This window comes from Cryptotermes secundus, unplaced genomic scaffold, assembly GCF_002891405.2.
Source record: "Cryptotermes secundus unplaced genomic scaffold, Csec_1.0 scaffold1980, whole genome shotgun sequence".
NCBI classification, from domain to species: Eukaryota; Metazoa; Arthropoda; class Insecta; order Blattodea; family Kalotermitidae; genus Cryptotermes; species Cryptotermes secundus.
Window position 1 is genome coordinate 43,931 of NW_019733873.1, and position 12,240 is coordinate 56,170.

The 12,240-nt window shown below is 42.5% G+C and overlaps 1 protein-coding gene across 4 annotated transcripts in view; it reads right to left on the reverse strand.

The window, feature by feature from the left end:
* Positions 1-12,094, reverse strand: part of LOC111868350 (flavin reductase (NADPH)) — a 21,463-nt gene extending 9,369 nt beyond the window's left edge. For all 4 annotated transcript variants that reach the window (XM_023858919.2, XM_023858917.2, XM_023858918.2 and 1 more), the window contains exons 1-4: positions 11,922-12,094; positions 5,870-6,034; positions 2,413-2,502; positions 2,196-2,327 (exon numbers count right to left, since the gene is read on the reverse strand). In XM_023858919.2, coding sequence (XP_023714687.1) covers positions 2,196-2,327; positions 2,413-2,502; positions 5,870-6,034; positions 11,922-11,994 — 460 coding nt within the window. In that variant the 5' untranslated portion in view covers positions 11,995-12,094. The remainder of the gene's footprint in view (positions 1-2,195; positions 2,328-2,412; positions 2,503-5,869; positions 6,035-11,921) is intronic.
* Between the last annotated feature and the right edge of the window lie 146 nt (positions 12,095-12,240).

Sequence of the window (12,240 nt, forward strand, 5' to 3'; positions counted from 1 at the left end):
AGAATCTATATTAATGAAGCAAAAGATACCCCCAAAGAACAAAATAAAAACCACTTAGAAAACAAATAAATGAAAAATTTAATAATGTGGGTAGTGCTGATAAAAATAAATAAAAAACAATATCAATGCAGCAGTTTCTTTCTGTGAGAAGCTAAAACCCAGGGTCTCCCTCATCCAGCTCAAGCCAATCTTGGGTATTTTATTGCATGGTATCAATCTCTCCAGCTACCCACAACACAGTCTCCAAGTCCTCTCACTCCTAAATCCCATGTCTTTTAAAGTATTGCGGCATGTAGACCTGATGCTAGGCAATGATGGCGAAAGATACAGTTATACAATAGCTGTTACTGAGTAATGGCTATGGAAACAGCAACAAAAGAACGGTCCATGCCAAGATGTTATAAGCAGGACAGCTTATACAGATGGTCCCAAGACAAATAAAGGCACTGGAGCTGGTGTGTATTGCGATGGAACAAGGCAGAAGCTTAGTTTCAGGCTTGGTCAGTACACAGCAGTCTTTCAGGCAGAAGTGTATGCCATTAAGACATGCACAGTTGAGAATTTACACAAGAACTATAAAAATAGGAACACCTACATTCAAATCAGATAGTTAAGCTGCAATTAAAACACTTGGTAAACAACAGATCACTTCAAAACTGGTGTGGGAGTGCCACCAATCTCTCATACAACTGGCAAAACATAGCAGAGTTCAGCTGATATGGGTGCCAGGTCATGAAGGTACTGCTGGTAATGAAACGGCAGATCAGCTGGCAAGAACAGGATCTGAACGTCCGTTCACAGGACCTGAGCCAACTTCCGGCATCTCAGTTGTGCAGGAGCACAACACAACAAAAGCACAACACACAAGATAGTGAAGGAGTGCTCCAACAAAGGAGAATGGGCGTGACTGACGTAGTGAGGGGCGACGTAGCGATGTGGTATCCTGAACAATTTTAATATTGTAACGTGTGACAATGAATATGATAGATACATATTTTAGTTATTTTAATGTGTGAACATGGCATGCAATGAACTGGTTTGACGTGGATAAGTAAGCACCTGAAGATGGCATTATTATGCCGAAACATGTAGTGCGAGGGAGAGAAGGAGTTAAATGAGTGTATGCACTGCAAGACAGATTAAATAAATCATGAAGAAAGTATTTACTATAAAAAAATGCACAGTTAAATTAATACATGCAAAGAATTTAAAAGAAACATGTTGCTTCAACTTCCCTCATCAATACGAGTGAAGTGATTCTTTGTGGCAAAATGTCTCACAAACCCCAATCCCACTGACTTGATATTAGCAGATTAAAATACCAAAATCTAAGAAATACAACTTCAAAGGTCAAATCTGAGGACCCTCAAATATAATTGTTCTGAATATTCTGGTGTAAAGGTCACTGGAAAGGGCATTAGCTCTGAAATGAACATAACATGAGCTGTATGTATCAATTACGGCAGAAGTCATACCACTTTTTCTAATAAACTTGTGCCAAAAAAAAAATTCTCTCAACTTTGGATGTTTGCTGTCCAAATTCTAGTTGCTATGAAGCAGTAAAATTTGACAGGAATGTTTATTTCCATTGGAACTGCAGTCTCACAAAAAAGAAAAAGTCTGTTATGATGGGGTCAGGTTGGAAATGTCTCTTTTTTGTTTTGATATGGAATGACCCTTTCAATAAATTTGGCTATAAGAATATAAGCCACCATATACCACATTTAATATTACTGTAGCTATACTTATTTAGGTTATACAGTAATGCATATTCACAATGTATACTGTATCAAACATGCTCAATTAGCAACTAGCAATTTTCAGGTTTCATTAATCAATTTGCAGAGCTGATGTAATAACCATAACTTTTAATAATGTTTTAATACATGATTTTAAGTTCTCACAGCAGTAAATGCGAAGATTATTGTCTTCTTTACAACCCAGAATATACTAATCCAAATGCTATGAATAAATTACTTGATATTAATTAATGACACAGGAAGACGGCAGGTTACCAGCTGGAATGTGTTGTGCAATTGCACAAAATGAGGTGACTGTTCTCAGTTGTACTACTTATTAAAATTAAATTTGGCTGTAGGTAAGTCATGTGGATACACGCTAAAGAGGCAGATGTATATTATCAATGTACTATAAAGCTCTTCCATATATTTGCATAACAAAATACTGATTGTCACCTGTTAAATGTGGAGGCAGAAGAGCAATCCAGTTCAGTCCACTGGCCTTGAGAGAGTCCAGCATGCGTTGATGTTCAGCATTTAAATAATGGAATCTTGCTGGCACTTTCCCTGGCTCATAAAATAAGAATGCTGCAACAGAAATAGCAATCAATGCCTGTATTCCACATGAAGATTGATAAAAATCTGCATAATTTTTATAGTACGCGCCACGTACCTGATAAACAGACTGAAACACATTTTATTCCATTTTCTTTCATGACTGTTATAATGTTTTTCATACCCTCTGATAAAACTGTGGTAGGGCCTGAAAAATAATAAACAAATACATAACAGAGCGAATATTATTCAGAAAATAACTAAAATCTCCTTAAATGAATGTTGCCTATGAGATGCTAAGGTCAGCATGCTCTGACAGAAAGCACAACAGACCACTGTAGGTTGCAGTGCAAGGGCTGAGAGGACCCACCCCTTATACATACATACATACATGTATATACACACATACACACACACACACATACATACATTCATTCGTTCATTCATGCTCTGACCAACTCTACATGGGCATCTATGATTTTAGTGCTGGGGTTCAGTTTTGGTTTCACAGATGGAACTAGCAGTAGGTATACACTGTTACAACATGAATGTCCTCTGATTATTCCTATGCGGTAGTGTTTATGAATCTGGCTTGTTGAATTTGTTTTCCATTTCTTTTTCTGTCTTAGTTTCAGGTCTGTACATGCATTATCACAATTTTTATTGTACATTTTCCTGCTATTTCCCAAACCCTAATCTCAAGCGGATATACCACAGTAATACTGACACAGATTGCAACAGTAGAAGGTTGCATTGACTCCCACAGTCATGCGACAGGAAATAAAATATGACGAGTCTTGGGGGGGACTTGGAACCACTTGGAACCAAAAATGACTGCTACTGAGGGCCAGCAGCAATTTACCCAACTAATGGACATGTGCTGTCCAGTGACGGAAGGTTTATTCTTTCTAACAGACTCAACAAAACAGATGTCTTTGAACCCTGTGAGGAATTGAGACAGCTTTCCTCTTTAATTCCTTGACTTATGATCCATGACTGCATAGCGTTTGCTCTACTAGTTGTTGCGTGTTATTTGCCGGGCAGTAACAATGTTACCCCAGAAACTGGATAAACTTCAATGAAGGTTCGTTGCCTGGGGACATCTTGTTGTATGGAGGTTCGTTGCCTGGGAACGTATTGTTGAAAAGGTTCGTTACCAGGGAATGTCTTGTGTATAAAACACTGCATATGAATATTCTTGGATATTAGGTGGAGCAGTGCAGAGTTCAAAGAACCCTGTGTGGAGGTGGAGTCGAATACCTCCACCGTGACCCTGCGAGTCGTAGGAGGCGACGAAAAGGGAAGTCTCAATTCTGAGACAGTAAAATATGGTCACGAGTCCCAAGGGACTCGGACCCGAGTAAGAGTGCGCTGGCAAGGGCCAGCAGCGTATACAAAAGACAGACCCGTCCTCTCGTCAGAGAGGGCGCCCCACAGAAACACGACCGTAACTGTCAAACGATAATAATTAATATCTGGTCATGAGCCCCAAATGGGACTCGACACCAAGACTTACTGACTGATTGACCATCAGTCGCAATGTGACTTTGACTTTGACTATGACTCTTGGATATTCTCATCTGAGAGGATCTTACATAAGGACTATTACCGCAAGAGTTCAGTTAGAAAAAATCTCTGGTTGTGGGCCTCAAAGGGCCTGACACCAAGACGAACTGATTGGCGGTAAGCTGCCAGTCATAAAGTAACACTTAATCTTTGACATTCTAGTGAGAGTTGTTAACATGAAAGGACTGACTGTGAAATGACTTGCTCAACATCTGTCTTATAGTTAGGTTGAAATGTAGTTACATCACTGAGTAATAAAATGACGTGGCAAGAATACGCCTCGAGGTTTTATTTCACGACAACCTCACCCTTCACCTGAGGAGGGAAACAGATCCAATTTCCTGAACATTGTGCTCTTTAGAATATAGGATGATGAAGAAAGCCCAAAAACCAAGTAATCCTGAGGGTTATACCTCCTCCTCCTCCTCATCATCATCATTATCATCCTTCAGAATCTACTAGTAACATCACAGCTCAATGAAATTGTAATGTGTTTTGCCACTGAAGAACAAAGCCAGGATTGCTATTTTCAGATAATTTGGCTATTTCATCTTTTACAATCAACAATTAACAGAAAGCAATATACAAAGTTATAAAATACCGTAGAGACTAATTTAAAATATAACTTAAATTCCAAACACTGGTATTTTAAGAGAGAAGGCAGTCTGAAGAAAAACAAAAGATGGGCTGTGTACAACAAAACAGCAGAAATGCCAGACAAAATAAATTACTGTATTTAGGAGTAACATTTGAAAGCAGTGGTGGAGGGAACAGACAGAAGCTGAAGACAGCTACGTAACTCCATGGAGCTCAGCCCTTCTTGAGAAGTCCCCAGCTATGCAGCTACTCAAGAATTTCCCAATATTTTTATGGAACCTGAAGACTCATTACTATGTTCACAAGAGCTCTCCACTGGCCCCTATCCTGAGCCAGATCAATCCAGTCCATACCACCTCATCTTATCTCTCTAAGATTCTTTTTAATGTTATCGATCCACCTATAGCTTGGTCTTCCTGGTGGTCTCTTTCCACCTACCCTTCCCATCAATATCCTATATGCATTCCTCTTCGTCCCCATTTGTGCTACATGCCCTACCCAGCTCAACCTCCTTAACTTCATCATTCCAAGTATATTTGGTGAAGAGTACAAGTTATGAAGCTCCTCATTAAAAGCACAACAGACCACTGGAGTCACAGTGCAAGGGCCAGAAGGGACCACTCCTTATGCATTCATTCATTCATTCATTCACTCCTCATTATACAATTTTCTCCAGTCTCCTGTCACTTCATCTCTCTTTGGTCCAAACATTCCCCTCAGCACCCTCAGTTCATGTTCCTCCCTTAATGTCAGAGACCAAGTTTCACACCCATACAGAACCACTGGCAAAATTATAGTTTAGTATGTTCTAGTTTTTACATTTTTCAACAACAGCAAAATGAAATCAGACTTCAGCAACTATAGAGAAAAGCTTAGCATGAACACCTGATAGAAGAGTGAAGATTTTGGAAAATGTATTGTGATGTATTTGCGCTATACAGGATGCCCCAGCCAGCTGTGACATAATAACATTGAGCGCTGTCACTGCTACAGAAACAGGCCAGTCAACACTCCACCCCCTCCCCCGCGGTGACGTGGCAGCGCTTCCCACTGTGATGTAACAGGCAACACCTGTAAACAAAGTGACTAGGCAACAGGGAAGCGAGGCGCTTTCTGTTGTCTGGCTGAGGGTTTATAAGAGAACTGCACTGCCTAAGGAGTCAGTTAAAATGTAGTTTTTCTGGTCCGATGGGTTTCACTGTTGTTCTGTATTCAACAACTAACAATGGTCTACCATGCTACAATCAATTTTGCTTCGAATACAATGCCAAAGGTGATTGTATACACTTCTAGTTAAAAAGGTACTGATATAAAACTACATTTTCCATGGACGAGGCAACAGGATGAACACCTCTAGTTCAGAATATGAACCAAGTACACACACATCTTCCATGCACTGAATAATAACACACCTAAATCATTACGGGTACCCAGTGTAACTATAACAGCATCCTGTCCTTCAATGGTTTGTTGTACATCTTCAGCCTTTGTTACATCTCCTTGTATAACTTCGATACTGCTTCGAAGGTGGTCTGGTAGCTTAGAGGGATCCCTCACCAAAGCTTTTACCTGCAAACCTACATGAAGAAGGAAACCATATATTACCTACTTGTACAAAGGAAGGTATGAATGGCTAAGGTGTTTTGCTGGCCTCCTGTGCAGATTTAAAGTATGAGACTTGGCCAGATCTACGTATTTTTCATTTTCCAAACTTAATGAGTAACCTTATCAGCCATGGCATTTTAACACCTGGCATACTAGATAATGGTCTGGGGTTTGATCCCAGGGTAACTGTGACTTTCTTATGTCACATGTTACAGGTGATAATGACGCCATCCTCATTGAGGTTGGCCGAACCATGGCTGTGTCTTTGGTGGGGCCGCATCATGGACAAGGGACGCGTTGGGACACTTCCTTGTGGTTCCGCCGGGCAACGACAGTCTCGGGATCTGGATCAGTATGACCTACCAGGGCTGGTGGCTAAGTTCCCATAGAGGGCAATGGCATTATGATCGGAGCCTCCCACGTGGCGGCAAAATGACTCTTGGGTGTCACTACGGTGTACCCAGGACGAATGCAGGAGAGCACTTGTATGGGAGTAGCTTTGGCTATTTGAACTGTCTTCCTAGAGTACCTATAAGGTGCCGCAAGCCTTAGGACTCAACACTCTAGAACGGTCTGACCAACCCATGTGGAGGGGTGGGAAAGGGGGAGCTCTTAAGCCACCTCCAGGGGCGACTCTCTCATGTAGGTTGCCCTGGTTGGAACCTCATGTTGCACTCCCTTTAATCATCTGGGATACCCCTCTCCCCCCCAAACAGGCACTCTTAGTCCTGGAGGCTTGTGAGGGTTTCATTCATAACAGGACCAAACCACCTAAGCCAAGGTGTGAGGCATCGTGCTGAGGGCTGCACAGCACTGGGGTGGTAATTAGCCAGTGTCTTGAACGATCCCCTCGGGGCACCAGGCAGCACCCTGTTGTACTTATGCCTTCCACCAGTATGGGGCGCTGCAGATGGCGACCTTTTAAATCCCCATGACTCGTGGGACCAAAATGAAAGGAATGAACAAAAAACCGGTCGTAAGGACCTTAAACTGAAGAAGGACCCCGCCTCCAAGGGGATCCCTATGAGAAATGCTTCAGCTGGGGGCTGGAAGCTCTGGTGAACCACTAAGAGACCCAAGTGCAACCAGCAAACCAGCTGTTGAACTTTCAGCCAAAGGCAGGGACAAACCAATGGTTCGAAACCTACCTGAGGTAAAACCAAAGATTCCTCTCTTGGGAGTCATTAGTATTGACATACCACTACAGGAGACCACCACCTCTAGCACATCTGCAGCAGGAGAAGGATTGGGACCCCATCTAGCGAAAAAAGCCTTGTCTGGATGCGCTGGACGGAAGTTGACAAAAGCAAGAGCTGGGGCAAGCAAAGCAGGAACTGGGGCCAGTCAGCAACCAGGAAATGCAGGCTCGTCCAAGCAGGGAGAAATCCCCACCGGTACCTTTAAGAGGCCAAGGTCGGAGGGCACTACCCCTACAGAAACGGCCAGAACTCCGAAAAGGCCCAGGGACTTACAAGGAGGCTCTGACCAATATAAAGGTAGCTATCTTCAAAGCGGCTTCTGTAGTCTAGGGGTAACGTTCCCACCTCATGACTCAAGGTACACAGGTTCAAACCCAGTGGAGGTCGTGGAATTTTTAAGGGCGGAAAAATTCAGGGAACAAGTCCTCCGGGAGGGACTTTAAGCCGTGGGTCCCGTGTCGTAGATTTACAGCATGTAAAAGATCCTCATGTCTCTAGGAGATGAGACGTCTGAGCAAAATTAGGCAACAAGTTTCCCGTCCAAGTAGTTTCCAATGCCTCAGGTACCGAGGGCCAACCTCGCTGGCTGAACGGGGCTGATAGCACACACCAGTACCAGTAGGGTATGGCGATAGTAGAAATTAAAGGGGGATGCACAATGGACCAATAACTGGTCTAAGTGCATGGGGAAACCCACCCCCTCTAATAATAATAATAATAATGATAATAATAATAATAATAATAGCTATCTTCAAGGAAACTTGTCCTGATGATAAGTTTACCGAAGATGACCAGAATTCCATTCTGGAAGCACTGGGGGAGGTNAGGTACCGAGGGCCAACCTCGCTGGCTGAACGGGGCTGATAGCACACACCAGTACCAGTAGGGTATGGCGATAGTAGAAATTAAAGGGGGATGCACAATGGACCAATAACTGGTCTAAGTGCATGGGGAAACCCACCCCCTCTAATAATAATAATAATAATGATAATAATAATAATAATAATAGCTATCTTCAAGGAAACTTGTCCTGATGATAAGTTTACCGAAGATGACCAGAATTCCATTCTGGAAGCACTGGGGGAGGTGTTACGTAGGACTCCAAAGGGAGAGTTACCACACCTGAAATCCTACAGACTAGTGGGAGGAGCACTTATTTATACATGCGCCAACCAACAGTCTGGTCAATGGCTCACCAAAGCCATTGACAATCAAAGGCTGGAATCAGGGGCCAGGCTGAAGGCTACTGAGGCCAGGAACCTGCCCAAGCCTGTTAAAGTGGCTCTTCATACTAGGGACAAAGTTGTCCAGAATCAGGAAGAGCTGCTGAAATGGATTGCAGACCTCAATCCAGGACTTCATACTGAGAACTGGAGGGTACTCAATAGGCAATCTGAGTCGAAAGGCCAGAGGCTTATCTTATTCATAGACCGGGACTCTCATACCATTATACAGAGGACCGGTTATGAAATATTCACAGGACTCTCACACAGGACTGCTAAGGTGCTGAATGATCCTGAAGTTCAGCATCAGGCAGAACCTGTGCCAGATACAGTATCTTCTAACTTGGTCTCTGAGGAGGAAGGGGGATGAGATACCCACTCCACCTGAAGACCAATGCAAAACGGATCAGGGGACCCCTTCACACGGAACCCAGTCCGAGGAGGGACATAAGATGAAACTGACCCCTCGCCAACAGGAAGAGATCACTAATCCAACACATACACACAACATACACACGAGATTTCTTCAGATTAACCTACACCACAGCAAATTTGCCTCGGCAACTCTGTGCCAGCAACTAGCTGAGGGTAAGGAAGATATAGCACTTATTCAGGAACCTTGGGTATACAAGGGTTAAATAAGGGGCTTAACTAACACAGGGGAAATAGTTTACTCTGCTGTACCCAATAACAATGCAAGATCCTGTGTTTATATCAGGAAACATGTTAATGCCTTGCCTTTGCTGGAGCTCTGTTCTAGGTAAGCAACAGTGGTAAGGATAACATACATGTATCGAGGAGGCAGCAGGGAGCTGATTATTGCTTCAGTCTACCTTCCATACGACTCAGTTGAACCACCACCAACTAAGGAAATGAGGGACATCACAGACTACTGCTGTAGCAGGAAAAAGCAACTTTTCATTGGGTGTAATGTCAATGCGCACATCTTGTGGGGGAGCACAGGCACTAACCCAAGGGGAGAGAGCCTTATGGAATTTCTGGTGAGTTTGAACCTGAATATTCTAAGCCACTGTAACGAACTTACCTTTGTAGTTTGTAACAGGAAGGAGGTTATTGATTTGACACTAGGGACAAATAACATTTGAAACCTGGAGAGTAATTGGCATGTATCTGATGAGCCATCTTTATCAGACCACAGATACATATGCTTTCAAACAGGTAACATAATAATACAACAAGTTACCTTCAGGTATTCCAGGAGAACCAACTGGGAGTTGTACAAGGACGACCTAAAGGTGAACCTGAAGATTATTTTGCGAAATATACACACGATAAGGGACATAGACAGATCTGTTGACCAGTTGCAATGGGCCGTCATCTTGTCCTGTTATCATAATTGTCCAGCCAAGATCACTCGTTTACCAAGGAATGCACCTTGGTGGAATAAAAAGCTGAGTGGGCTAAGAGTTAAAACAAGAATGCTATTTAATATAGCGAAAAGGACAGGGCAGTGGGACACCTATAAGGAAACACTCACCTGTTAAATAAAGAAAAAAGGAAAACCAAACAATCCTCATGGAGGAGGTACTGTCAGGAGATCAAGATGTACCAGGCAGTGCCAGACTCATGATGGTCATGGCAAAACAGGCGACCAATAAGGCCAGCTCTATCAAGCTGCCTGATGGCAAGTATACCCAAACTGGATAAGAAACACTGAAGGAACTGTTTAGAGTTCACTTCCCAGATTCAAAGTTGATTGATGATTTAGTTGATGAGCGGGGCCAGCAGAACCTGGACATATGTGGATACATAACGAAGAGGGGAGACTGGAACCTGGCTGGTCGGGTAATCAATCAATCAAAAATCAGATGGGCGTTAGATACCTTCAAACCATTTAAGTCTGCGGGAACAGATGGTACTGTATCAGCACTTCTGCGGCAAGGGGCGGAACATTTAGTCCCACACCTATGCCGCATAATTAGAGCCTGCATGGCGCATAGGATTATCCCTACAGCCTGGAGGCAAGTTAAACTGACATTTATTCCGAAGCCCAGGAAACTTGATTATACCGAGGCTAAAGCTTGTCATCCTATTAGCTTATCGTCTTTCCTTTTGAAAACTATGGAGAAAGTGGTAAGACATATTTGGGAAGGTGCACTGAAAATTCATCCTCTGCACCGAAACCAGCATGCTTACCAAATATGTGAATCTACTGAAACTGCAATGGATAATGTAGTAACACGCATAGAGAATGCTACTGAACACGAGGATATTTCCCTGACGTAGAGGGAGCCTTTGACAGAACCTCCTTTGATACAATAAAACAGACTGCTGAAAGGCATGGCATTGAGCTCGCAATATGCAGATGGATCTGTACCATGCTGAAATGCAGAAATATAAGTGCTACAATGTCTGGAGAGATCCTGAGAGCGTCTGCGGCAAGAGAGTGTCTGCAGGGGGGCGTTCTTTCCCCTCTCCTGGAGAGCCTGGTTGTGGATGATCTTCTTTGGGAGCTCAACAGTACAGGCCACTTCACAGCAGGATATGCTGATGTATAGCAATCCTAATTAATGGAAACAGCCCTGTATACAGCTCAACAGTACAGGCCACTTCACAGTAGGATATGCTGATGTATAGCAATCCTAATTAATGGGAACAGCCCTGTATACAGCTCAAGAGTACAACAGTTGATCACAACGCTTGCAGCCAAAAAGGAAGAACACATCACAAGACACAATACACACAAAATATAGGATGAACGACTCCCATAGTGGAAGAATGACGTAGTACGCGAGTTTGAGTTATGACGTTTAAGATGATCGATTTTAACAAATTTTGATATATACAAATTTTATTATAGTTAGTGAAGAGTGTACATTTTAGATATTTATATATATGACACATGATGGCGAGCAATGTAATAGCTTGATGTAAATAACACACCTGAAGATGGCACAGTGATGCCGAAACACGTAATGAAGTGACATGTGAAATTGAGTGCCCTACAAGATGGCCAATATAAATATCATGGATCTTTAATATAAGCTTCACGTTGTACACCTGCAAGTTGTTTCATGTCTATAGACACACAGGTGACCATTAGGAAGAAAGGAGCTGCTTTCATAGACGCTCTGCCAGAGCTGTGAATGTGCCTACTAAAGTGTCATTTTATGCTACAAGATTAAGATATTTTTAAACCTTCAAGCATTATGAACTGTTAGGTCATTCACTGCTTCTCAACCTCCACCAAAATTTTTGAAATCGGTAATCCTGTTTCGACCCCTCTGCCTTTTCCAAAGTGTCCTGATATTTGCTATAATCATTCTATTAACCTTCACTAGTCTTGCTTATTCCAATTATCCTACTCATTATACTGGGTAAGAAAAAGACCACATCTAAAATTATGATTCAACAATTATGCAGAGAAATAAACTAATATTACAACTGTATTAACAAAATTAAAATATGAATCATACCTCTCTTCAAAGCTACTTCTGTCGCGTGTAAACCAACACCTCCTGTAGCACCAAAAATAGCAATTGTCTTCATTCTTTATGATTACGTGACAAAAGACATATCACAAGCCATACGTTCCGCAGCCTTCCACAGTTTCCACACAAACCGCCAAATCACGCCGATCACGCCTATCACGCCCACGGAACACTTGTATTCACTTGTACGACTAGTTCTCCTTGTACCCACAGAACACTATGTGTCGGTAGCGGTCGGTAGCGATTAGAGTGTTTATAGTTGTAGCGGTAGAAATCCGGTTCTGGTTAGGTGACATAATTGTGG